At 42.2% G+C, this 27619-nt stretch overlaps 2 protein-coding genes across 2 annotated transcripts; both read right to left on the reverse strand.

The window, feature by feature from the left end:
- Positions 1 to 1332: 1332 nt before the first annotated feature.
- myo5c (myosin VC) lies at positions 1333 to 12343 on the reverse strand. Its single transcript, XM_075470065.1, has 40 exons — positions 12192 to 12343; positions 11756 to 11866; positions 11508 to 11673; positions 11253 to 11397; positions 11012 to 11168; positions 10700 to 10843; positions 10516 to 10597; positions 10098 to 10205; positions 9916 to 10022; positions 9575 to 9840; positions 9411 to 9492; positions 9166 to 9306; positions 8941 to 9063; positions 8713 to 8796; positions 8449 to 8586; positions 8247 to 8344; positions 8055 to 8141; positions 7849 to 7960; positions 7546 to 7757; positions 7284 to 7449; positions 7043 to 7189; positions 6803 to 6967; positions 6595 to 6688; positions 5609 to 5672; positions 5261 to 5535; positions 5107 to 5170; positions 4944 to 5024; positions 4689 to 4869; positions 4514 to 4607; positions 4348 to 4411; positions 4090 to 4258; positions 3859 to 3943; positions 3645 to 3743; positions 3341 to 3495; positions 3061 to 3150; positions 2823 to 2973; positions 2435 to 2720; positions 2191 to 2365; positions 2017 to 2097; positions 1333 to 1931 (listed from the first exon to the last, which is right to left on the reverse strand). The coding sequence occupies exons 1-40, from the start codon at positions 12216 to 12218 to the stop codon at positions 1779 to 1781; spliced, it is 5229 nt and encodes a 1742-aa protein (XP_075326180.1). The 5' UTR covers positions 12219 to 12343; the 3' UTR covers positions 1333 to 1778.
- Positions 12344 to 12688: 345 nt separating this feature from the next.
- On the reverse strand, positions 12689 to 27042 carry LOC142384103 (unconventional myosin-Va-like). Its single transcript, XM_075470064.1, has 40 exons — positions 26889 to 27042; positions 26401 to 26511; positions 25597 to 25768; positions 24864 to 25008; positions 24603 to 24759; positions 24374 to 24517; positions 24035 to 24116; positions 23797 to 23904; positions 23580 to 23686; positions 23163 to 23428; positions 23002 to 23083; positions 22786 to 22926; positions 22524 to 22649; positions 22209 to 22292; positions 21785 to 21898; positions 21419 to 21516; positions 21221 to 21307; positions 21014 to 21122; positions 20709 to 20920; positions 20471 to 20627; positions 20053 to 20292; positions 19658 to 19906; positions 19466 to 19559; positions 19226 to 19368; positions 18661 to 18774; positions 18322 to 18456; positions 18136 to 18192; positions 17748 to 17975; positions 17571 to 17638; positions 17112 to 17186; positions 16831 to 17029; positions 16552 to 16645; positions 16302 to 16445; positions 16030 to 16184; positions 15862 to 15948; positions 15625 to 15775; positions 15255 to 15534; positions 14251 to 14425; positions 14083 to 14163; positions 12689 to 14000 (listed from the first exon to the last, which is right to left on the reverse strand). The coding sequence occupies exons 1-40, from the start codon at positions 26913 to 26915 to the stop codon at positions 13848 to 13850; spliced, it is 5451 nt and encodes a 1816-aa protein (XP_075326179.1). The 5' UTR covers positions 26916 to 27042; the 3' UTR covers positions 12689 to 13847.
- Between the last annotated feature and the right edge of the window lie 577 nt (positions 27043 to 27619).

The raw sequence follows: 27619 nt of genomic DNA on the forward strand, positions 1-27619 counted from the left end.
CAAAGACAGCTGGGATAGGCTCCAGCAGCCCCATGACCTGGTAGTAGATTGTGCGGGTAGAGAAAATGGATGGATGGAGTTAAGTATGACAAAACTTGATTATCCAAAAGCAACGGCTGTATGCTCCAGCTGTTGGTTTTCATGTAAGCCCTGATACTCTGCCAAGATCCTCATTGCTCATAACATGAGGTATTCTGTCTGGCCTCTAATATACGCCATACTTATATACTGACTACATATACCTACATATTATACTACATATATCTTTCAGTATAATCACCTTAAACAATCTGCACATAATTAAAGAAATTACATGTAAAATCCTTTTTTCAACTTGACATAATACGCTTCAGTGTCAGCGTGTCCCAACAGAGTCTCATCCAGTGTTGACATGACATCCAGAACTGATAAGGTAACAGATTTTAAGGAGAGAAGTCTTTATGAAACTCCTACAGTGTCACACCGCGGTGAGGTCAAGCTGGTTTTTGTCTCGTCTCATGTATTGTTTCGTCATTTCCTGTTTTTATTTTGAAAGATTAACTTCCCTCTCGTTTCAGGTCACTTGCCCTTCCTCTCGTGCTACAGTCTGATTGTTGTGTGAATGATTCCACCTGTTCCCACTGTGCATCACTCTCGCCTTTGTCCAAGCCTGATCCTTTGCCACGTTTCTCAAGTTTACCTGTTGGTATTTATCCTCGAAAGAGTTTTTTGTTTTCATGTTAAATTTGATAATTAAATCCTGTAGGAGATACAGTGATAGCTACGTTTATAGCCTTCTTGTTTTTTCCTCCTAGTTGGAGTGATTTTTGTTTTGTAATCTTTCTCATAGTGTAGTTCCTCCATTTTTAAAGGAGAGGTGTTTTGTTTTTCCTCCGCAGCAAGAGTGATCTTTAGTTTACCGTAACGTTTAATAGTTCTTTGTTTGTTCCTCCGTTTAGTGGAGTGATTTTGAGTTTTGATCATTTCTATAGATATACTTTCCCATTTTGGAAAAGTATATTATTATAATATTCTATTGCCTGAATTGTTTTTCTCTGGAGGAACTTGTTAAACATCTGTCCTCACAAATAAAAGCTTTGGAATTACAACTCCTGCTCCTGCGTCCTCCATTCCCTGGGTGTGACATACAGCAGTTGTAACATGATTGTAAAGACATCCCGTACAGTCTGTGGTTAGTTAAGTAATTCTGCATTTCATTGCAAATTCATATGTTTAGAATTTAAAACAATTGATATATCACCTCATTCTTTAGACTTGTATGTATATATATATATATAGCAAACATTTCAGCATGACAAAGCAGCTTTGAAACCACATATATACAGGAGATCCTGATGTTTAAAAATTTAATTTAGTTCTGAAACTAACAATATTCACAGAAGTTTAATCATTTTTTCTTCAGTGACCAAAACAATGAACATTTAGCCGACATGACACCTAAACAGAGGAAAGCTTCTTAAAAGTTAAAACTAGAGCTTGAAAACATAAGCTAATAATTAACATGGCTGCAAAATTACTGCTCCAAAACTAATTCATTGATTTGAATTTGACATAAAATTTACAAAATAGTAGAAAGACTAAAAGATCAACCTATATTATTGAGAATATTGCTCTGGGAAGACTTGTGCTCAGTTGTTTGTCATCATTTTTCTGGTCCTGCATTTCAAATATGTGCTGTACATTTCCTATTGAAAGTGTTCCTTATAGAGTAAGGTGTGCATAAAGGTCACTGCAGTATTAGTCAGGCACGAGGAGTGAAAGGTCAAAGGCCTGTGGTGTCAGATCCTGGTTAGGAAATCCAGATAGAGGCTGCTCGGGACCTGCAGCAGCTCCAGAGCCTGCAAGGATGGGCAGAAAGGAAACGTGACCTGGAAACGATAATCTGTATCCAGCATCAGCTGTGTGGACCCTTCATGATCTTGAAGTAATGACTGCAACAAAGGAGAATTTTAATCAGGTGTAAATATGGCAGACATTTCATTAGAAGGGGCTCACTGCATTCATATCCGAACGAACCTGAACTTTGCGGACAAATGCCGAGGTCACTCTTTTCTCAAAGTCATCTATAGGTGTGTAGGAATTCAAAATCTTGACGATCTACAAATTCAAATTAGAGGTTTGTTTTTGGTGTAAAACACGAGCTTCGTAACCTCCAAAAGCATGTAGATCATACGTCACTGAATAAAGTACCTGAACAGGGTTGAGTTCAGGGCATTTGTCAATGATCTCTTTGGCGTCGTCATCAGTGGATTTGTTGACTTGCAGTAGCCAGGCAGCCTGAGCCAGCGGCCTCAGAGTATCAATAGCATGAGAACTTTGAAGTTCCTTCTCCTTCAGCCACTCCTCCAGATAACTGATGTTGCATCTAAAAGAGCAGAGCAGCTATAAAACTGAACCTTTTCTTGTCTATCATTCAGATGTTACAAACACAAACCTGATCTGCATTCCTTTCCTGCAGGAGCACATGTCTTTGCGGAGCATGATGTGGTTGAGGGTGGTGGCACCCACTACGAAAAATAGCTGCTTGATGGCTTGTTTGATGAGGCCCTGGTCCATGCCATGGTGGCTCATGTTGGAGTGGAAGATGGAGAGCTGCTGCAGGATGGAGGAGATGGTGTATGCCTCTGCGTCCTCATAAGTACTGTTGGAACGCTTCCTGAGGCCCGTTGGCTTCATGCTAGAAATTCCCTGTAAACTTTCGTGCTCCAGCATACCGGGAACTGTTAATGAAAACACGGAAGCACACGTTAGCTTGCTCACAAAAGTTCACCATGGTTAGAATCAGCACGTGGTCTTTTTATTCGTTTTTTTTTTTACAATACCAATTGTGGGAGTAAGAGTTTTCTGCATGACTGAGATGAACTGATGGTAAATTTGTATGGCCAGGTCGCTGAGAATCTGTCTGTGTTCGGACAAATCAAAGTTCCGCAGGCAGTTCTTCTTCTGACGAGGGGTACTTTGTTTCAGGAACTCCTTATGGAAACAGAATGCAAAAAATAAACACCATTCACTGTATGTGACATCAATGACAGATGAAGTCCCGGGTGAGTAAATTCTTACCTCTTCCCCACTGTACTGCTTCAGACAGTTGAGCAGCTGGTATGTGTTTGAGAGCCAGAAGGACAACAACTCCAAGTCTTTGTGGTGACCCTAAAACAGAAACATGTCCAAAAAGGCTCAAATTCAAACAGAAAAGGCACTTGAATATCTTCTTTATAATACAATGAATAAGGAAAAAGGTGGAGAGTTGTTTGATGTTAAAGCCATGAGAGCTTTTTTCATGGCAAAAACTCAAAACAGCAGAGATGTTGGCTACATATACACTGAGAATTAACCTCACCACCACGACCTTTTTAACAGCACCAATGATCGCATTCATAAGGGACTTGAGTTTGGCTTCATCGTTCAGGTAGTCACCATGGCGAACACACATGAAGAGGATGTAAGCTGGCAGGCTGGGGATCATGTTGACCACCACACCTTTTGGTTTCAGGTCTGTGAACAAATTGCAATGCATGTAAAGGAGAATTTGTCGTGTTTTTCCAATGTAATAATTACATTTGTTCACTGCAGCTTTCAGAGGATAAAAGTTAATGTTTTTAATGTGATCACGTTAAAAAAAGAATAGTACAGGAGAAGATTACCCAGAACGATGTTTTGAATGAGCCTGCCTTCGTCTTCTCTCCTGTACTCCAACATGCCCAGATATTCTTTAGGGATGGCAGAGGTGGAGGTTTGTTTTGCTGCGAGAGACAAGACAAGCAATGAATATGGTGAAACTACAGTCATTTGACAATTAACATGCTTCTTTTTATATATATATATATATATATATATATATAAATATAAGTACATTACCTTTCTGTGATGTTTCAAGGCTCTTGATTTGGCTCTGGAGTTTCTTTATTAATCTGTCTTTCTGGTCAAGCAGCTCTTCAAAGTCCTGGGATAAAAGTGTTGTTTTACAGTCTGTCAAATATGCATTCTTATACTCATTTCTTATAATCATACAGTAACGCTTTACCCTTCACACTCATACACACACACACACACACACACACACACACACACACACACACACACACACACCATGTTCACAGCAGTTAACTGTGATGTCTCCTCTCTCAGTTTCCTTTTCACTTCCCCTTCCATCAGCTGTTGTCTCTTCAAGTGATCATTCTCCTCTTCCAGGTCGTCGACTCTACACTGAAGCTCCTCCTTTACCTCTTCCAGCTCTTTGGCTTTCTCCTCAAAATACCTAAAAAAAAACATGAAAAATCAGGATAACTCAAAAAATGACCATCCCTTCTTTGATCAAGAAACAGATTACAAAACAGAGTCATTTACTCGCGCTGTGAGCTCTCTTCTGTAATCCTCCTGTGAAGAGTGTGAGTGATCTCCTGTTTTTTTTCTTGAGGATGACATGGGAAAATTCAACAAACGGACAATTAAATTACTAAACTGCAAAAAAAGCTTCACCGTGAGATTCTTAGACTGAGAAAAATAATAATACCTGCTAACTCTCTGCTCTGCTCGTTGACATGGGCCTCGAGCTCTTGCTTTTGTCTCTGCAGCTCAGAAACCTGCAGTTTCAGCTCTGGTATAACCTGTTGGTCACATCAAACACCGATTTTTGAATACCATCTATTCCAATGATGTTACGTGGAATAAAGAATCCAAAAACATACCGAGTTCTCAGTGCTGAGCCTAGAAACTTCTTGACGAATGTCTTCATTGACGTTACTTTTCTCCTGGAACAGGTTTTGCAGCTTGCTGTTCTCATTTTGAAGGTGGTCCACTTTCAGTGTCAAGCCCTCCACTCGAGTCTCGTAGCTCTCCCTCTGCTCCCTCTGGTGGTTTTCCAGAATCCTGAAAACAAATGTGAAATCCGGATATCTCACCCAGGTACAAAGTGCAAAATGGTTAACAGTAAAAATGAAGACCTCGTGGCTTTCTGAAGGCCCTCAAAGGCTGCCAGCAAATCTTCCGGTTCATAAATCTTCTCAGAGTCATCTGGAGTTAGTCTTCAAAGAGAAAAAAGAGTGTGAGATCAAATGCTTAAAGGAGGTGTAGCGAGAGATGGGAATACTTAAAACAGTGGTTTACCCCAAAAGGACCTCCTCCTCAACAACACCACCAATAAGCTGTCTAGCAATCTCCTTCATTTTAGCTGCAGAAAAATATTCAGGGATCATTACCAAAACGCTTTATCTATGTAAGGTGAGATCTTTTTTTGTAATTGGAGGTATGAACTTTGTACCTCTTGCTTGTTCTGACTGTTGCTTCATCTTTCGGTCCATGTTATTCCTCTGATTTTGCAGGTTGTTCAGATCTCTGCGCAGCTCTGGGATGGCCTTGACATGCTTGGTGAGCTGAATGACCTGTTCCTGCAGGTCAGAGTTCACCTGCGCCCCCTCCTCTACCTTCCTCTGCAGACTCACTCTCTCCTCTTTCAATCTCTTTATCTCTTCTTTTAGAGTTTCCACCTCAGTCTTGTGGTCCTGTCTCTGGATGTCAATGTTGTTCTCGGCAATCCTGCAAAGAAACAGCTTATAAACTGTCCGCATCTATCTGCTGAAGATGTACGTTGCGCATTTTAATGACTCACTTTCTAAGCCTTGCTTCACTCTCTTTCTCTTCCAGAAGATTCCTTCTTACTTGATCAAAGCTCTCTGTAAGATTTCAAGGCTGGTCACACATTTGCATGCAGTCATTGTACTATACAGTGATGCGTAAAGGTTTGTGAATCCCTTCGGATCTTCTATTTCTGCGTGAGTACAACCTAAAAGATTGTCAAATGTAAAGAGGCACTCATTTAAGTACAACAATTAAACAAAAAATATACACTTTGTCATCCATCTATTGAGGAAATTAATGCAATAAGACATATCTGTGACTGACGAAATAACGAGAACCTCTGCTTTCAGTGTCTGGTGTGACTCCCTTGTGCAGCAAAAACTGGGACTAGACTGTTTCTAGTCAATGCTGATTAGTTCTGCACATCTGCTCAGAAGGAATTTAGCCAACTTATCTGTACAGAACAGCTTAAACTCTGGGATGTTGGTGGGTTTCCTCACATGAAGTCCTCACGTCAGGTCAGAACATTGACTTGGCCTTTCCAAAACATTCACTTTATTCTTCTTTATGTGTGTTTATAGTCATCGTGCTGAGTGACCTATTCTATAACTTCCTCCCTTTGAAAACAATCTGTACGACTCTGGATTGATGCAGTCCAAACCAGGCTTATAAGCATAAGCAACTCTTGTTGTGAGGGCCTCTATGTGTCATCACATACTTCTACAAACATGTTGTGAAGACTAGACTTGGATAAATCCCAGTTCTTAAAATAGGACAACCTAGCTCTAATTTCACTTTCAAATCTGACAAATCTTTTTATAAACTTATGCCACTTGTACATATGTAATAAAGGATCATTTTCCTAAACAAATAAATAATCAATTCTTGGCTTATTTTCTGACTTTGGCTCTTTCTCAATTGACGTTGCTTTAGGGCATATTTAAGCACATATAAAGAAAATCCTACAGCTGTTTAAAAACATGCAAGCACCACTACAAGAGGCTTGACTCTTCTTACCTTTGGCCTCTCTGATGGAAGCTTCGAGCTTTTTCTCCAGGTTCTGCTTTTCAAGGTTTAGTGCTTCTATCTCCTTCTGAAGCTGCGCAATTGTCTAGAGTTACGATAAGATGTCAACTAAATTAATCCAAACAGTCCACTTCATAAGCAAACAAAGAGGGTTCAAATATGACCGAATCAAAGTTTAGGCGTTAATTCAAAGACTGACCGAACTAGCGTCTTCCTTCGCTTTTCTCCCCATTGCTTCCAGTGACGCTTTCAGGTTGGTGGATTTCTCCAGCTGCGCCTCCAGGCCGTGAAGTCTGTCCACGGTTTGAGAATGGGAGTTGGCCAAGCCCGTCAGTCTTTCCATCAATCCCCGATTCTCTTTGTTCTATAAAGAGACATGGATTGAGTGATGTCATAAGAATAAGATCCACAGCTGAAATAACTCTGGAAGCATCATCACCTGCTCTTCGATCTTCTTCCTGAGCTGCTGCACCCTGAAGGAAAGCTGGACATTGAGTACCAGCCGACGCATGGTTTGAAATCGGCGTCGTGCCAGCCACGCTCGAGCATACTTCTGTAAAACCAGAGCTTTGTGCTCTTTCATCATCTGTGAGGTATATTTAAAAAAAACAAAAAAAACATCAGAACTATGTAATAGAAAAATAGAAATAGGATGAATGAATGTGGCTTCAGTTACCAACCTTGTTGTACTGTTTACGTGCCATCCACCCGCGTGTAAAAGCCTGGATGGTGATGGAGGCCAGGAGGACTGCCTGGTAGATCTGTCTCATGCGGTAACCTCTCCAGTGTGTCTGGATCACCATTGCTGCCCAGCCCTGCTTTAGTGCTGCAGCAGTCACTGTTTTGCTGTAAGTTTAACAAACGTTTTCTAAGCCTTAGAATTTCATTTCAGGGGATGGTGCCCGACAAAACTGAACTGTACTGCAAGTGAATGGTTCTAACCGGACTGTCCTCTGTCCTCTTAGGTACTGTTGGAGCACAATGGCTGCCTCTCTCGTTCTCAGGTACGTCCTCCTCTGGCTCCACCCACGGACGTGTTTCTGGATGGTCACGCAGGCTCCACGAAGCCGATCCAGACGCAGCTTCTCCAAATAAGCAACCTGACCGGCTCGGAAGAAGATCTTTGTGCGGCCGAACTTGTACTGGTTAGAGTCCTGGAGATGAAGACATGAGGCCACAGGCTGTATATAGATGCAGTGCCTGATAATGCTTCTACAAAGAGGTGCTATATAAAACACACAGAACCTGAATCAGCCTCTGCAGCACATTTTTGCAGGTTTGTTTCTTGTCATTGAGGTCTGCCTCCAGATGTGACATAAGGACACTGTATCGGCTGTAAAACTCAATGTATGTCCATCTGAAAACATAAACCATGTAAGCCAGGGTAGCAGAAACATTTGAGGATGACAGTGTTATAAGTCGGGTAACTATATGCACACAAATAAAGTCACCTGGAGGGATAGCTCTGAGCACTGATGCGAATAGTTTCAAGGACGCCACAGGCCCGCAGCTGCTGCACTACTCTCCTGGAGTCGTATCTTTAAAATCCGAGCAAACACTCGCTTAAACCAACGACAAAACATCTGCAAGTGCTTTGGTGGAATAGAGCTACTTATACAGATCAAAGATTCATGAGCACTCACTCAAATGGGAGCTTTTCATCATTAGGCTTAATGCAGCGCACATAGTGAGGGGTGGTGGCGTTCAGCGTCTCCATCAGTAAAGAGAGCGAACTGCGGAACTGCAAGAGAACACGGTGCTCATGAGAAAAGACAGGAAACGCAGGCTCAGTCTTATTGTGTGTTCAATCCACAGCAAGCAGAGGGGCAGAGTAAACATGTCCACCTTATCTCCCACAGAAGTCCTCAGCTGTTTATTGGCTGGTTTCACCGAAGGCCTGGCTGGCTTCACTTTGATGCCCTTACTGGCCGCACTGCTTTGCTGCTGCTCCTCCTCTTGGAAAAAGCTGGCCAGAAAAGAAAACTGATACCAGACACAAACAGGAGAATTGTGCTACGATGAGGCAAAAAAAAACAGTTTTGCGAGGAACAGCTTTCATAATAAAAATGTATTCGTTTTTTTGGTCATGAAAACATTTAAATTGATCACCTTACTGGCTCTCATTGCATCCACCAGCTCTTCATAGAGAGCGTCTCGGTTCTTCTCAAGAAACCCTCTGCACTGATATTCCACCTGTTCAGGAAAAAACAAGAGTTTGAATCGGGCAGCAGACAGAAATCCAGAACTTCAATAGCTCTGGGGTAATAATAGCACTAATTCTAAATGCAAGTGCTTGCAGTTTTGAAAGCTACATTACGCTGGGTCACTGTACAACACCTTGTCTGCAAAGTGTTGAATCACAAATGCCTCACTGGATAACCTGGGCTTCTCAAACAGAGGCCCGGCACCGATATAGTTGTACAGCTTCTGCAGCCAGCTCTGGTCTGTGCCTTGAGGAAACTGTGAGGCAAAAATATATCCATATGTAGTAGGTCAGACAGCACTTCTTACACACAATCAAGGGGAAATGGATTTACTGAATTGAAAATGTGTAAATCTTACTGAACACTCTTCATCAAGCAAGTCAAGGATCCCCATTTTTGCCTCAATCAGGTCAATAAGAGGCTGATTGTCATAGAAGTCGATCAGCGTCCATGGGATGTCCTCCTTCATGTACTCCTCTTGCTCCAGCTTGAACACATGCTGAAATGAAGGAGCACATAAGAGGCGCAACAACACCCCCCTCAGAGTTGATCAAGGGGTGTGTGCAGAGCAAAGCAGAGATTGTGGATGATGGTGCTGCATACCAAGTTAAACTGCTGCTGGAGCTTTTCATTTGCATAGTTGATACAAAACTGTTCAAAGCTGTTGATGTCAAACGTTTCAAAGCTGAGGACAACAAAGAACACGATCATGGAGAGAGACGGAGACAGACCGGCGGAGGACGGAGAAAGTGTCGTGTTTGGGTTACCCGTAAATGTCCAGAACGCCTATGAAAGCGTGCTGCTTTCCAGGAACCTGCAGTGCCGTGTTGATCTGGTTAATGATGCAGTCAAACAGATGGGCATAGATCTGCTTAGCTAAAACATCTCTGGCAGTTATCGCCCGCTCCTTGGACACCGGCTTTACAAAAGTTTCGGCAACCAGAACGATCCTCCGATTACACAGCCATCGCTCCAGCCCCTCGGCGCTTACATCCAACAAATCACAGAAGACCTCCAGGTGATGATCGCTGGGCTGCAGGATATATCAATTTAGCTTTGCATTCAACTTAATTATAAGAACTTTGCATATTTATGACGAACTACTCACAGCAACTGATGATTTCTCATCTCCCAACTTTTTGAATTCTACATTCCCCAAATGAAGAACTGCTGCCAGAACTTTAAACACATCTGACTGAAAGTCCTCCTTCAACCCTGGAGAGCAAACAGAGTGAAGCTAACCTAAAAGTTACTTTAAAAGCAAGATGCAGTCTAACAGCAGGCCTTTACCCAGCAGCGTGAAGGTCCGTCGAGTCTCTTCCATGTCCTTCCCGTCATCGACACCTTCGATGGTTATGTGACCGCCCATGCAGGTGTACCTGAACTTATCTGCGCTCACTGCAAATGAACAAACATACTATTGCTCTGCGCACTCTCACACACCGCATGTGCATGACTGCAAGACTTACAACTGCATTCACAAAAAAAAACTTTGGACTCGGTTAAATGTAATTAAAAAGTCAATGCAATCACCAGTTTAAATGCTACAAATACAACAAACAAATGACTGAAGAAGTTTTTTTTTTTTTAAAAAAGCTCATTTTGTTCTGAGTTTGATGCCAGTTTTAAAAAAAAAAAACATCGGTATGTTTTTGCATCACATCATCTTTGATTGTAACTGTTCAAACCTCTTAGTTCAAACACTCACACAGTCTTAGGTTCTTGAACTCCGGCGAGTCTGCACAGGAACACATTTGATAGAATATGTGATAATTACGCTCGTTGTCTGACTAAAAAAAAACAAACAACAGAACGATTACAAAATCATTATTGTGGATGAAATATGACAAAATGAAACGGACACAAAAAGCATACTCCTCTCATATACTTACCTGGAAAACGACTCTGGATTTCTCTAACAGGTAGGTCCTCATGTTCGCTCCAATGATCCGGTACCTCCTGTCAAAGCTGATCTCTGTGTATTTTCCAAAACGGCTGCTGTTGTCATTCCTGGTGGTTTTTGCATTTCCTATTGCCTGAGAGAAAATCAAAAGCCAGTTTTGTCAACTAACATGACAGCCTGTTCTGTAGTTTAGCATTGGGGCAGTTCTTGAGATGTCAACTCTTTAGCCCTGATGGAAGGACAGCTGCGCATTATCGTGTAAATAAGCCTCTCTATCCAGGAACAAATATAGATATCATACCTCTGTTATTGGATTGGACGCCAGCACTTTGTCTTCAACTCGAGTTTTACTTCCAGATTTGCTCACGACAGCAAAGTACCTCATAGCATACCGAGCGGAGACCGTTTTGCCGGCCCCAGATTCCCCACTGACAATGATGGACTGGTTCTTGTGGTTTCTGGAAAAGAAAGAAAAAGAATGTGAGAACGCTCCAACTACTCTTTAGCGTGTATTCTGTGTGACTATGTGAGGTTTTTCCTACCTGGCCATCTGTTTGTAAGCCTCCTCTGCCACTGCAAATATATGAGGGTCCATGTCTCCCATGTTCTGGCCTGAGTAGGCATGAATGATTGCATCTCCATAGATATGAAGCTGTTTATAAGGATTTACAGCCACCAGAATGATACCTGAAAATGAGGAAACGGCACAGGCTGAGCCAAAAGCACAACCTGCCAGGAGCCCACGCCTCAGCTCTCAAATATATATATTTTGACAAGGTGAGAGTGGCCATGAGTACCACAGTAGGTATAGATGATCCTGGATTCGACGAATCGCACTTTGAGGTTGTGCAGAACTGCAGGCTCATGCAGGTAGCTGAGAGCTGTCAGGTCGTTCTCTCCCACCAAGATGTCTGGGTTCCGAAGAGGAGGAAGTTTAGATGGATCAACGGGGTAGTGGTAGTCCTAAGAGAGGAGTCAGGTCTGCTGGTGATTCTCACGATTCTAAATGCATTTCGGGTACATGTTTTTGTTACGTTGTACTTACAGTGCCATCTTCCAGGAGTAGCTCAAGAAGAGTTTCTCCAGAATGGAAGTCCCTTGTAATTTCGGCTGATTGCCACACATGTTCTGCATCTGGTATCCACACTCTGTTATACTGAGGGAGACCATTTTTAACAGGGACATTTCAGTTGTGTAATCTATTCATGTTATATTCTCTAAAGAGACAAATTACCTTAAATTAAAATTAGTGGGCTAGGACTCATTCGTCGATCCTGTCGTATATGATTAAATCGTAATAGATCATTTAAAAGATGTCATGAATATAAAGTCTGGAACATAAAATCCTGACGGATCCAACCTGGGCTGCATCCCTAAAACATGCCCAGGCTCTGAGAAAGTTGCCATATGTCTCTGTAAAATTCCTCAGAATAGCATGAAAACAACCTGCTTGCTTATGAAAAAGTGAGCTTTTCCCTTACCTTCGTGTACAGCTCCAACAAAGCCATGTCTGTGCATTATTCCTGTAACTTCCACTAAAGATGTTTTGTTGTACACCTGCTGTTTCTTTGTACTTTCCCAAGTTATTCCGTGACCGTCTCAACTTCACAAAAACTTATCAAACAAGTTTTACAAACTCACACCACGCTTCCGGACAAAATGTCCACAATAATAGTCCAGCTGGAATAATTCACAATTAAACGCGCTTCAAAGAATATTCAAAAGGCTTTCAGACATTTTTTATTTTCTATTCATGCCTTCTAAATAATTTTTCGAGAGTTTATACTCTATACCATCACAAAGTAATCCAAGTTTATAAAATCTGTGAAGATATTCTTTCATTGACTTGTTGTGAACATGGTCATAAATACGCTAAAAATCTGTGATGTTGCGTGTTAACCACGGATATAAACTCGAATGCCACACACTGAGAAAAGCACAGCCCAAGATTGCATGAACATATGACCAACAGAGCGAGTCAAAACATTAAAACTTTTATTCTGAATCAGGAAGTAGTCATGTTCCAGGCTTTTTTCGTTACTTCCCGGTCGGCTTGTCGCGCACCTGCTGAGACTTTGACTGTCTCCGCCCTCCTGTCTCATGACCACGGCTTGACAGCGTGGGTGTGCTCGTTTTAACAAGGATCCTCGCCACAAAAGAAGCCGGATGCAAACTTCGGCTAACTCTCCATATGTGCGCACTTTTACTTTTCACACCTAGAAAATTGTTGGCTCAAAAAGACTAAAAACCAACTTGACCCCCGCAAATGTTAGTGCACTTAGAATACTGATAAAAACAAGTTATAAGCCAGTTTGCCTGAAAGGCCTTTACATGGAAACACATCAACATATTCCCTGAGGGCACAAGGAATTTTAAGGCTGCAGATTAATCATTGATGCATTTGTAGGCCTTTTAAAACGTTAGGCTCTTGCACATTGGTTCGGTAAAAATCCATTCCTAAATGATGAGATACTCTCAAAGGAAAAACTAAATCATGTTTGTCAGCTCCGGGTAAACTAAAGCTTACAATGACATGCAGATCCTTCTTAATTTCAGCTGCAGCAAATTAAACCATTTTACCAGACAGCAGTAAAAGTCCAAAATTAAACATATTTTTCTTCCTCCACCTTTTGCCCAAATAAATACTTAAGTTTCACTTTGTAGTTGTAGAAATATATATCGTTATAGGTATAAAACTGATTTTTAAGACATTTTGAACATTTATATGAAATAGGCAAATAATATAGCATAGCTCATAATTACTGATTTAAGTTCAGTTCAGAGAACCACCCCAATTCATAGTTTTGAATGTTTGACATCCCAATAATCAGACACATCCCTTAATATGTGAAATGTCACATTTCCTTGCCTTAGTTTAGGCATTATCCGTCTTATATGAGAATTTCCCAATGTATACACGAAAACGAGATGTGTGAAAAAGATGACGTTTAACACTTGTGTTTTTTTTTTTCTTACTCTTTGGTATTGCACGTACATACAAATATAAATAACCTAGTCTTGCTGTGTGGTGTCTTGCTGTACAATCAGATCAGGAAAATATTCCTTTCGGACCAAACTTTGGTGAAAAAGTGTGTTTTCTTCCCCCTCCAGTACTCAGGATTTGCATCATATCCGATCTAGACGCGTGTAAGGAAGCCCAGATTAAGGCTGGCGGGGATCTGAAGTGTCTCCAGAGCAACGGAGGATGGTGTGAAGGGGACAGAGACGGAGAAGATCTTCTTGGCGTCCATCATTAGGGTGGACGACTCAACTCGGTCTTTCAAAAGGTTCTGCGAAGGTAAAACCGAAACATTCATAAATGTTTGAACTTCTTATAAGCTTGAAAGTAAACTGCAGAAAACTTTTACTCACTCTAATAGTTGTGATGAACGTGGGTGACACTCGCTCTTCAAACTCGATCACTGGGGTGTACAAGGTCAACACTTTAACAATCTGTCAGGAAAAACAAACGATTATCAGAGAACCGGGGAAATATTGTGTGTAACGATTAAGACTGTTGGGCCTTTACTGATACTGGACCTGTGCTGTGGTGAGGGCAGAGCACATGCTGCAGATAGCCCGGGCATCTGCTTCAGTATTCTTATTGATCTGTAGAAGCTGTGCGGCCTGTACGAGAGGCTCCAAAATCTCCTTTGCACCACAGTCTGTCAGATCCCTCTCCGTCAGCCACTCCTCCAGCTGCCAAACATTGTACCTGAGGCCAGACAGGAAATGGAGAAACAATCCAGATTAAACCCAGACACAGACATGGTAAATCCCCCCCTGCCGTCAGTTCTGTGTGACCACAGTGGTGAAGACTAAATGTTTTTCAGGAACTTTAATGCCTTTGAAAACGTAATCTGTGTTAATATCAATGAAGTGAGAAATAATTTTTAAGGAAACATGTATACAATCATTCCTAAAAATAACTACAATATTTCCACTTAGTTTCATTTCACAATAATAAACACTGACATTATCAATTATTTCACTCGGTGTAGACATTTAAACTGGTTTCAAATTAAATGTTGGAAAAAGAGGATTCATCATACACAGAGTATGTGATCAATCAAACTTCTGTTTGAAAGGGAAAACTTCATGGGGGGGAAAAAAAATGCAGGAATGATGCAATATACAGTGAATTAGTTAGAAACAGTAGAGGTCTTTGTAGGAGTTTGACTTCCAGACATGTAATTATAAACTGTGATCACGCCAATTATCCTATATAGGCCGTGGCTATGAGTAAGCACGTGTATGGTTGTGTGTCTCTCTGTGAGGGACTGCAGAACTGTCGCTTCTCGTGCAGTTTTGGCCCCCATGGCGCAGGTACAGAGAATGGTTGAATGGTTTGATCATGCCGATACATTTTAATGCTTCATTCAGACTCATTGATGCTCATACTCATGTTGACTCATTGATTGATGCAGTAGGCATAAGGCCAACGGTTGTGTGAAGGAAGAAAAATAAATAAATCAAATCCTTTCATAACCCATTTTGTTCAAAAAAGGTACAATATGGTCATCAACAACATTCCGCTGTGGTACCTGATCTGCAGGCCTTTGCTCCAGGAGCACATGTCCTTCCGCAGCAGCAGGTGGTTGAGCGTGACCGCGCAGATGATATAAAACTGCTGCTTGACCACCTGTTTGATAAGATCCAAGTCCACTCCATGCTGACTCATGGTGGTGTGGAAGTAGCTGAGACGCTGCAGGAGGACCTCCAAGGTAACAGCCTCCTCAGGGAAGCTGCTGCTTCTCTTCCTCAGGCCTGATGGTTTGGACCCTAAAACTCCATGTATCGTCTCCTTCTCCAGCATGCTTGCCACTAAACATGAGTCACAAAATTGACAAAGACATTAAACTTAGAAAGAATATGACGTTAGTTACTATGTACAGTGAGATTAAGTCCTCTCACCTATAAGGGGCTGCAGGGTGTTCTCCACGCATTTGATGAGCTGACGGTAAATTTGGATGGCCAGATCACCAAAAAGCTGATGGTACTCCGACAGTTCAAAATTAGTCAGGAATTGCTCATTCTGCTTTGATGTGTTGTGTGTCAGGAAGACCTGCAAAACAAAAGGGGTTTAATATGCCTCCGGGGTTAATCAAGGGACATTTAGAGCCGCGGTATTGAAAACCTGATGAAGCTCACCTCGTCTCCACTGTACTGCTTTAAACAGTTCATAAACCTGCATGTGTTGGCCAGCCAGAAAGACACCACTTCAAAATCGTCTTTCCTCTGCAGAAGCAGTGTGAAACTTCATTCAAAAACCAACACGTCAGTCTTTTTACTAGCACAGATCAAGGTGAAATACTGCACCTTTATGACTCCTTTGATGCAGCTGATGGTAGAATTGAGCAGAGTGCTGACTCGCTTGTCATCATTCACGTTGTCTGCATACCGCAGGCACATGAAAATGACGTAGGCTGGAAGCCCTGGAGTGAAGCTGACTGCCACGCCACGGGGCTTCAGATCTGAGATTACAACAGCGTGTGGCAAAAGGCTTAACAACTGCAACCTTTATTCATTTACTCATCACTTGGGAGGTAAAAACAAAAAAGGACTCAATGAGCAACACAAATGTGGCTCACCTATGACCAGATTCTTAAGCAAGCGGCTCGCGTCACTCTCCTTGTACTCCAACATGCCCTGGTACTCCTTCTCCTTGCGGGTGATATTCACTGTTCTGACGGGAGCGCTCATCACAGAGGCATTATTTGTTTGCTGAGCGCTCGCTAAACACAGCAATGAAAATTTGGGCAATGACAGGATTAATGCATGGCCCATGTAATCGTGAAACTACAAGTAAATCTATGTAAAAACACAGTTCCAGTGCATTACCTTCAAAATCTTCAACTCTTTTCATGTAGAATTTAAGCTGTTTTTTCAACTTCCGTATGACTTTGTCTTGTTTTTCCTGTTGTTCCATTCGTTCCTGAAATTACACAAGCAAAAAAGATCAGTGCCAGGTCAAGAGAAATTTAATAGTTAGTAGAGTTTTTATTTTGTTTTGTGACATTTAAAAAAGCCAATTCCAATAGATCCAGCAGCAGACAGATATATCCAACCTTTTGTTTTAATAAACATCTGAGGGTCTAAACAAACAGTGAGCGGACTCACCAGGTTCTCATTGGTGAGCCTTGTGATCTCATGCTTCAGGCTCGCTTCAACTCGGGCATTCTCAGGCAAGAGGAGGCTCTGAGCCAACAGCTTTTGCTGCTGCTCCTTTTCATACCTCAACTTGTTCACCTCCTCCACCAGCTTCCTGTACCTCTCATTGTGGTGGCGCTCCTGCTTCTGCACCTGGCATTCCAAAAGCCTGCAGGACGAAGAGAAAGCATTCGGTTCCATAGAGCGTGAACACGTTTGAATGCACCAATTACAGATTATCATGTCATTACCTGTTGGTCTCTTTCAAGCCTTCATAAGCCAGCCACAGCTCTCCATCCTCATTCAGTGTATGAATGTCAGCGGACCTGAAGGGAAGCATGAGAAAGTGAACATGAAACATTCGGCTCAATAGTTTATAGGGTCAAACATTCAAATTTTAACTGCCGAGCTGAAACAATGGAGGCTGCATTTGTCAAAAGAGGATATAATGCAACACAGTGGCATGCATGGCCTTCACATCCTGGGAACATGCTCAAAGTGCAACTGTGCAACCTTTATTAACAAGAAAACGCCTGAACTGGAGAAATTAATCTTTTCATTTAAAAAAAGAAAAAGAAATAAACGCTCATTATGAGACAACATACTGTGGACAAAAGAGTGCTGAAGAAGCTCGTGAGTGCAGAATGTTGCGTTTTAATGCCTTCTTTGGACTTTTATGTTTTGGGGAGAATCCTGAATGCATGTCTTACCTGTCAAAATCTTGGTATGAAGGAATTTCACTGAGATCTAACTTCACAGATTCACCAAGTAAAGAGTCCTGGGGTTCAAGTTGAAATGTTTATGTTAACATTTTGCTTAGCATCGTTAGAGCTTCATGAGGTCAGATGATTATTCTGTCAAAGACCGCAAAGAACTTTCATTCTCACCCTATATTTAAGAGCCTCTTGGCGAACCATATGGGACCGGAGGAGCAGCACCTCCTCTTTTCGCATCTCCAGTTCCTCGCTGGAAGAATTCAGCTGGTCCAGCAGTATGTTGTAGGGCAAAGAACCGGGAACGGGGGGCGCCAAATCGCCACTCTCACTGGTCAAAGACTTTCGCAGCTCATTTAGATCCAGCTTCAATTTCTTGTTCTCGGACTCCAGCTCTTGTCGCTGCAATAAAACATTTAGAAACTCAAACATCCTCGAATATATTTGTTTTGTCGCTCTTCTTTTTTTAAGATGCCAATACAAAGACAGTTTATCTTATCTTATCTTATGTATACTGTTTAAGTCGTAGTGATTGCCAAATCTGAATACTCCCAAGTCACACCTTCAGCGTTTCCAAATCCAGCTCTGTTCTGCCAACACTTTGCTGCTCCTCCACCTCCTTTTTCAGAAAAATGATTAATACAATGTAGACATCAAACGTATAACCTAAACAACTAAAAGTTGAATGAAAAACAAAAATCCTGCCAATTTTTTTTTTTTTCCCAGTAGGAAATAATGCACTTCCTACTTTTGCCTTTTGTTGTTGTGCTTCCTCTCTTTTATCCAGCTGCTGCCATAGCGACTGCTTTTCCTGCTCCAGGTCCTTCACTCTTCTCTGGAGCTTGAGAAGGACTGGCAGGTCCACTGTGGCCTCGGTCTCGTTCTAACACAATAAAACAAGCTCAAAGGTTAATAAATTTTCACACAGTTTAACTAGAATGCGGCGCTGATGGAATGAGAACACGAGCAGAAAAAAAAAATCCTCCACAGTTTTTTTTTCAAGGAAGAAAATATCCTTTCCCTATGAGTGAGCTGATGAATTCATTAAACCTGTACGTTAACTGATGGTGAGTATTTCACGCGGTACCTCCGTTTGTATGGAGCCGTTCTCACTCTCAGTGGAGTCCAAGCTCTGAGAAAACTCAGATGAGTTACTGCTGTAGTTGGAGTCCGTCCTCTTAAGACTGGATTGGTTAGAAAACTAGTGAAGACAGAAAAACATTCAAGATTAATTTAACTATGACAATGTGACTCGAGACTGTATAATAAAATTGAAGGGGTACTGTAGTCTCTTTTGTGCTGCTCACGAAAACAAAACTTGTGTGAAATTGAATTATTGTTGTGAATTAAGTTGTCTCATAACCCTGGAAAGGAAACTGATGGCACTAGTACTCAGGTCTAAACACACTCTACAGTAAGATCAATCTTTTAATGTTTTACTGCAGAAACTTTACACATCAGTATCCTGGTAACATTTAAAATCTCCTCAGAACTGGTTTCAGTAAGACAATCATGACTGTGTAAAAAAAAAAAAGAAAAAGTATTTCTGGTTTGTGATTGGATCTTGAAAACTTTCTGCCCGTTATCAAATCCATCACATTAACCCACGTTGCTATGCAAAGAGGAGGTAAAGACAAAATCAAGTTTCTCACGATGCCGAGACTCATCTCCTCCTTCAGATCTCTGTGCCGTTCCTCTAGATGTAGATGTTCACTCAGCAGACTTTGGTAGCGAGAGCGTTCTTCATTTAAGTCCCTCTCCAGCTGTTTGGTGTTGTCGGAGTTGGTTTTAATCTCTGAGTGAGAAGAGGACAGTCTTATTACCAACTGATTTGTTCTACATGCAGGCATTACAGGAGATCTGGGAAGATTTGGGGCGAATCGCTCCCATACCTGTGAGCTGCTGAGTTTGTGTGAGGATTTCCTTGCTCAGTTCATCGATGTTGCTCATCAACAAGTTGTTCTTCATATTAAGCTCTTCCACCACCTAATAAGAGAATATTAATAATACATTTCTAGTCATTTGACCAATTAATCATTTGACCAAATCAATCAACTTCTTGGATGGCAATGGAAGAAGCCTACCTGCTGTGTCTGCTCCTTGTAGATCTTTGTCTGCTCCTCCAGCTCTTCTTTCTCTCTGCGGGTGTTTTCCAGCTCGTGCTGAAGGAAGGATAGCTGTTCCAGTAGCGAGGGAACTCTCGCTGCTTTGGCTTTGGCCTCCTGCTCTGATCTCCGTAGGGTTTCTATCTCTCTGCTCTGTCTCTCTCTCTCAGTGGTGTGGGTCCTCTCCAGAACACTCAGCCTCTCAGTGAGCTCTCTGTTTTCTTTATGCTGCGGGTGGGGGGGGATACAGACACATGCTTTGCATGTGATATGACACTCCCAATGACCCAATGTTTCTCATTCTCACGCTGCATTTTTTCTTATGCTAAAATTTCAGAGTAAACAGCAGGCCAAAACCAGTCATCCATACTCACCTGCTCATTGATCTTCATCTGCAACTGCATAATCTTATTCTCCATGCCAAAGTTGAGCTTCTTGAAGTGCTCCACAGAACGTGCCTCTACTTTCAGCTTCTTGAAATCTTTCTTGGCCATCATGCGACGCACACAGCTCTGCAGCAGGATGACGGCGACCAGGGTGCGTCTGTAACGCTGCCTGGCAAGCCAGCCTCTCACCCACCTCTGAATGACTGCTGCCTTTTGCTCAAAAATCAGCTGTGAAAACAGGCGACATGGCTCTCTTTTCAAAACGGGACAGTCTGTTTCAATGTTGGGACTCAAGTGTGTGTCACTCATTTCCCATTGTTCGCCACAGCGGTGAGTAAACCCATTCTAACCACAGTTACGTAAATGAGATCCGGTTGTGGGATTATATCGATATTTTGGTCATTACCTTATAGTATTGCTCTCTCGCCATGTGGGCCCTCCAGTTGCATTGAATAGTGATAGCAGCGGAGCGCTGCAGCAGGTAGTGTCTCCTTCTCGCCCACATTCGCACGTTGCGCTGAATAACAAGAGCTGCCCTGGTTTGCCACAGAAACTTGACGTAACTTGCGGAAAAACAAAAAACACATTAAAGAAAATGCTTCTGATATTTCTGGTTCCAGCTGTCGTTTACCATGTTCACTCACCTGCGTGCCCGGTGGCCGCGAACATATTTCTGAATGGTGATAGCGGACTCTCTGAGCCTCAGATACTTTTTGCGGGCCAGCCAGCAGCGGATGGTCTTCTGGATGCTGACGCAAGCCAAGCGCAGTTTGTCAGAACGGAGCTTCTCCAGGTAAGCCACCTGGCCAGCCCTGAAGAAGATCTTGTTTTTGCCAAATTGGTACTTCTCCTGGTCCTGGGAACACATTTCAAAACAAAAGTGGCATAATTTTTGTAAAAGCTATTTATATTTCATCACTGACACGGGAATGATTACATTCACACACACCTTAATGAGCTTTTCCAGGAGGTTTTTGCAGGTCTGTTTTCTATCAGGGAGCGCATCCTTTTGCTTCATGAGGACACGGTAACGACTAAAGAATTCCTGATAGGTCCATCTGTAGTATTCATAAAAATAAATCATTTAAAGACAAGTAATATTGACAATGTCTAGAGGTTTATGACATAGAACTATGCAAGGTGTTGCTGATACTACCTCGATGGGAAGCCTGCTGCTGAGATCCGGATCGTTTCGAGGATGCCACATGCTCGAAGCTGCTGCACAGCCCTCACAGGGTCCAAGCTTAATACAAAAAAACCCCAAAAAAACCACACGTGACAAAAACGTCCATACAAGTCTTTCAACTGCGCTTGAATGCGATTGCATCACACAGAAAAGTAAATAAATCCTCACAAGAACGACGCTTTATGGTCATTTGGTTTGATGCAGCGTACGTAGTGCGGAGTCGTAGCGTTCAGCGTGTCCATCAGCAAATGCAGAGATTGTCGAAACTGATTTAAAACACAACAATGAATCATGCTAAGTAAATGTGTGTATCTAAAAAATACATTTAAAGATTCAAGTCTCAAGCATTTTATTGACATGCCATCATATTTAAAGGAAACTAAAACTCACTTCATACTGACCCAAGGAGGAAAGACAGCAATTCAACTGAATATTGTTTTCACAGGAAACAGGAATGTATCTTTTCCGCTGTCTTAAAGTCGAGGAAACCTGCACACCATCAAATGTTGTGTAGCTTCACTGTTATGCTCTCACCTGCAGTCCAACAGTCTTCTTATTATCCTTCTGAGTCGGCCCAGCTCTTCCGGCGATGCCGGCAGGTTTTTTAGTCGTGTCATCATCCTCAAATAGCTTAAGCAGCAAGTCAAACTGAACCATTTTAACGACGGAAACAAAAGAAAAAGAAATGTTGTCACTGAACAGCAGATGGCAGTGTATTCAATCTAAAACTGAAGGGTGCGAGTATTTCCTCCAATAGTTGTGTCTGAACAATTCAAGGGCGTGTGCCCACAAACTTAAATTTAATCAACAGATGGTAATTTGCTCTTCGCTTTCTGAAGTTCTGACATCAGATTCTCCTCAATGTCTTACTCCAACCTCCCACTACGACTTACTTATTAAGAAATGCCTTAAAAAAAAATAGTGAGACTATGCTGAGACTGCAAACCCATCATTTCACCTTGCTCTTTTTCAGCACGTTTATCTGCTCCTGATTCACCGTGTCCTTATTTTTCTCCAGGAAGCCAGCACACTGGTACTCCACCTAGGCACAAAGGAGTAGGTCACACAGTGTTCTTTGACTGAGAGAGCAAAGGTCCTTCAGAGACTGAGAAAGACTGATTAGTACGGTTCCATTCAACAGAGTCTTCACATGCTGAAACCGCTGGAGAAAAACCCATACAGATGCAAACACAACAAGGCTTTCTGCTGTGGGCTGTGCTAACCACTACGCTGCAAAAGCACCTCAGCATGAGCCACGGAATTGTGGTTTTACCTTGTCAGCAAAGTGGTGGATAATGAAAGCTCTATTTGATAACCTGGGTTTATCAAAGTGAGTATTCTGCTTCAGGAGGGTGTTGTACAGCTTCTGAGCCCATGTGTCGTCAGAGCCTTTGGGCATCTACGGAAAGAGGAAAAGCTGACACATAAGTTAGTCATGGCATTACTCATAGCCTCCACGCATGGTGGGGTGGAGAGTCCTGAGAGTTGTGGACAGACTTTCAGCAAGAAAAAAAACGTTAGCAGTGACATTTTACCTTGCACTCCTCATCCAGAAGGTCCAGGATGCCCAGCTTGGCCTCAATGAGATTAATGCAGGGCTGATTGTCATAGAAGTCGATCAATGTCCAGGGGATCTCCTCTTTCATGTACTCCTCTTGCTCCAGTTTGAATACATGCTGTAGTGAAAAATTATTTAGAAGTACCGCATGTGTTGATAATATATGCACATGCTGAGGACAAAAGATTCATACCAGGTTGAACTGTTGCTGAAGCTTCTCGTTGGCATAATTAATGCAAAACTGTTCAAAGCTGTTCACATCAAATGTTTCAAACCTGAAGAAAAACATACGTTTAGAACAACAAACCAAGCCTGGCTGATCTGTGGAGCATAAATGCAGTTATGAAAACATACCCGTAAATGTCAAGCACACCAATGAATGAGTGTTGCTTCACAGCGGATTTTAAGGCGATATTAATACTGCCCACAATCCAACTGAAAAGTCTGGCGTAAATATGTTTGGCCAGGGCATCTCTGCCATGGACCGCACTCATTTTGGAGACAGACTTAACAAAGGTCTCTGTGGTCGTCTTGAGTTTCCTGTGACATAGCCAGTGGGACATTTCTTCACAAGGCACCCCCATCAGCTCACAGAAAACCATCAGGTGGGCATTATCTGGCTGGAAATAAATGAATAATAATGATCTCACCTGGACAGAGACCTAGATATCCTTGATACAACTGTCAGAGGAACTTTTACATGAAACAACGGCAGCAGAGAAAATACTTCAAAATACTCCATCACTGCATCCAGCTGTAATAAGTGTTTACCAAGATGCTGCATCTGTCTGCCGACTGCTCTTTCACATCCACATTGCTGAGATGGAGAATAGCTGAGAGAATTTGGTACATTTCCATTTGATCACTTTCGCCAATTCCTACAATGTAAACAAAGCAATACATAATAATCACAAGTGTGGCTCAGTTAAGGCCCAAAATAGAATATTTATATTTAATTATCATATGTGCATACAGCATATATACTCACCTAAGAGTGAGAAAGCTCTCCTGGTGCTGCTCATCTCTTTGGCATCATCCACTCCATCTATGGCCGGATTCTGACCCTGGTTAGTGCAGTGGAAGTCCTCTGCACAACCTTCAAACAGTAACCATACAGAATATTATTAAATATGAGCAAACTGTTACAAATGCAACAGCGACAAATTAAAATCAGTCACTTACAAATTACGCTAAAAGCCAAACGGATATTTTACATACTCACAGACCTAACTTGAAGGCTTTGAACTCTGGTAAATGTGAAGAGGCACACAGCTGGTAGAACACGTGGTAGTTCCTTTCTCTGTGAGTCTAGAAGCAGAGCAAACCAATGTAACACGGTAACAAGGAAAATACTGCAAAGACATTCAGTAAATATTTCATTAAAAGTGTTGAAATCAGGCTTAAACTGTTGAAATCAAAACCAGCTAAAATGACAGGAATTACACGTGTAACTTACACGGCAGTAACTTTGAAAATCCCAACATGTTGCACGTTAAATTGTACGTGTGCATTGATATTCTTTTAAATCCAAACAATGCGTGCATGTGAAATCAATAAAGATTTACCTGAAACACAACTCTAGACTTTTCCAGTAAATAGGTTCTCATGTGAGAACCAACTATAGAGTGCTGCTTGTCAAACCCAATCTCAATGTACTTCCCAAAGCGGCTGCTGTTGTCATTCCTCGTCGTCTTTGCATTCCCAAAGGCCTGAATCAAATAAAGATAGAAGCGGTCTCTGTAACTTCCATTAACTTAGAATTCTATTCTGTTTTCCCGCAGTGTTGAACGTTACCTCCATGATGGGACTGGATGCAAGAACTCGCTCCTCCACACTGGTCTCCCCTGTGGAGCAGCTGACCGTGGCAAAGTAGCGCATCGCGTACTTAGCAGAAACTGTTTTGCCAGCCCCAGACTCACCACTTACAATGATGGACTGATTTCTGTGATCTCTGCATGAAAGTGTAAAACACATGTGTCAAATATAAGGGTCTTTGGGGTTCAGTGTTAAGGGAAATTAACGCGATACTTGAAATTTGTTTGGGTGGGTCAAAACCTGGCCATTTGTTTGTAAGCTTCCTCGGCCACAGCGAAGATGTGTGGGTCCATATCCCCCATGTTCTGCCCACTGTAGGCATGAATGATGTCAGGTTCATAGATTTGCAGGTTCTCATAAGGATTAATGGCAACCAGGACAATTCCTAAAGTCCACAAGGAGGAACATTTTATGTTAGACATTTCGGTTACCTGTATTTGATTCAAACTAACACACGGATTATTCCAAATTCATTTCTGTGGACACACGGGACTTAAAAACCCCCCACTCTTATTTTTCATATTGAGGAAATGCCGGTTCATATTTATTCTTTAAATGCTGATGGTCTGCTTGACACTACTGTTGCATCTGCAGCAATGGTATAAAGTTACTGGGACCCTTAGTGATTGCCCCAAAACAGGTCAGGCACATGTGACTAACACTTGTCAGGAACCACGGATTCACCCAGTCCAAAAGCTTTGATTTGTTTTAGCACTGAAAATGAGTTGAATACCAGAACACGAATACTGCTTTTTAACAACGTTATGTTCAGTTAAAACAAATACGTTGCTATGAAGTCGGAGCATCACAGTAATTACAGGCGTGGCGTGTAGCGTTGTGTTCCTTTAAAAGCAGCGTGCATCACAATAATCAGCTTAATGTACTGCAGATTATGTCAGCACATACAGTGAGCAAGGCTCCAAAGTCTACAGTGTCAGTGATAGTGCGAGTCAAGGCAGATGAAGCTCATTACCACAGTATGTGTAAATCAACTTGGAGTCGATAAAGCGCACTTTGAGGTTGTGCAGCACTGCTGGCTCATGAAGGTAGCTGAGAGCTGTCAGGTCGTTTTCTCCTACCAGGATATTGGGGTTTCTTAGCGGTGGCAGGTTATTGGTTCGGGGGTCTAATTTGTGTTCCACTCTCTGAAAAAGATGCACAAAGGTAGCTTTTAGTGTGCACTGCCTTTGTGCTGCAAAACATAGGAGGAATACAAATAGAGTCAAGCACAAACACAGACAAATGAAAAAGCAATATGTGTGGAAAAATATGGGGGGTTGAACGCCTACATACAAGCATCAGTTGTACCTGGGAGCAAACAAGAAACCACTGTGCTTGGCCTGTTCTTTTTCACTCCAGATAACACTTTGGCCTCATTTCCATACCTTTCCATTTCCTTACATGCCCAAACTCGACATGATAGCTGCAGGTAGCAGCAGTGCTGAACGAAAGCTTTTCAAGTATGCCAACTTATTCCATCAGTCCATACTCTGAAGCCAGCAAACACACTTCTGGTGTTCAGAATTTTGTAAAGCTGCAATCATGGACACATGGTGTCTGCCCTTCCTGAGAGTGAGTGCAGATGTATCCAACAGCACAGCTGTCATCAATAATCCTTTATAACAAGGACATTTATGCGTCTCCGTTCCCAGTGTTCTTGTGGAGAAATGTGTACACGGCTCTGTCAGAACACCACACACCCATGCCCACCTCACTGCCTGCATCTCCCTGGGTGTGACGATGTTTATTAGAAGTATGTGCGATTTGACTGCCTCACCCTGCCATCCTCCAGCTGCAGGGACAGCGTCAGGTCGCCTGGAGTGTAATCTTTGATCAACTCTGCTGACTTCCACACTTCTGCTGCATCTGGGAGCCAGACACGGGCATGCTGGAAAGAGGGGGAACCAGGTCTGAGAAGTGCAACCACTGCTCTAACAGAAGCAGTCCTTTGTACAACGACAGCAGTTACAGAAACCTTGTGAAATGGGCAGCGTGGATAACCTGAAGTCATCAGACAGCAGTCATGCGTATAATGGGGATGGATATGGGGTAGATTATGTGACAGGTTTACAGAAAAGTAATACATTGGGATTGTTAAGACTCAAAACTTGTTCGATAGTCATTTAAAACCGACAATAAATTACAAATCTTGACAGAAGTAGCTGTTATTTACCTAACGACAAATTAACTGACTAGCACTAGCTAGGTAGATAAAAACCGTTGAGTACTTCGGTATCCGACACCAATTTAATACAGTATGCCTACCTTGGAGTAAAGTTCAGAGGCTGCCATGTTTTTCAACGTGTTCAGTGAGGCTTCAGAAACGTTTTCTTTCCGTAGATAAGAGGGTGAAACATTTTACTGAGTCCCACAGAAGGAAACCGTGAACTTTTCTGGTCTCCCCCTCTGAACCCGCTGCGCTCAGCCAACAGAAGGATTCAACTGCTTCCACGGTTGCCAGTCAGCTGCGCGTGCCCTGACACGTCCCGCTCTCGTGGGTTAAGCGTGCCACCCAGTGGTCAAAACACTCAAATTCTTCTTCATCAAAGTTGCCATGGGGTGTGGAAAACCACTAGTGCCTGTATTTACCCTCCAGTCCACTGTTACTGAGCCACGAAAATGGCTCTGTTAGTTTTGCCCAATGGGGGATTTTTAAATGTAGCTAACATCTGATAATGGTGAGTCTGTTGGAGGCAAACTATCACAGAACCGCTTGCATATCATTTATTCGGGGGAAGAAAACCACACCCAGTACCACTCTGACCACACCATACTGTCAATAGACAGGGCCCTGGGCTACAATCTTTTCAAGGGCCCCCTAACCCATCATCTGTTTTCCCACACACAACCTTAACATGAATTTGCTTCACTTTTTTATTTATATATATATATTGCGAATTGTATAGTGGTACCCAGGAAAATGGCTATACGTCTAAGCTCTTACCCAATTTCTTTTTCTTTAGTTAAATTATTTGGCCTTTCAAGCGAGGAAAGAA

Source organism: Odontesthes bonariensis, chromosome 7 (assembly GCF_027942865.1).
Source record: "Odontesthes bonariensis isolate fOdoBon6 chromosome 7, fOdoBon6.hap1, whole genome shotgun sequence".
NCBI classification, from domain to species: Eukaryota; Metazoa; Chordata; class Actinopteri; order Atheriniformes; family Atherinopsidae; genus Odontesthes; species Odontesthes bonariensis.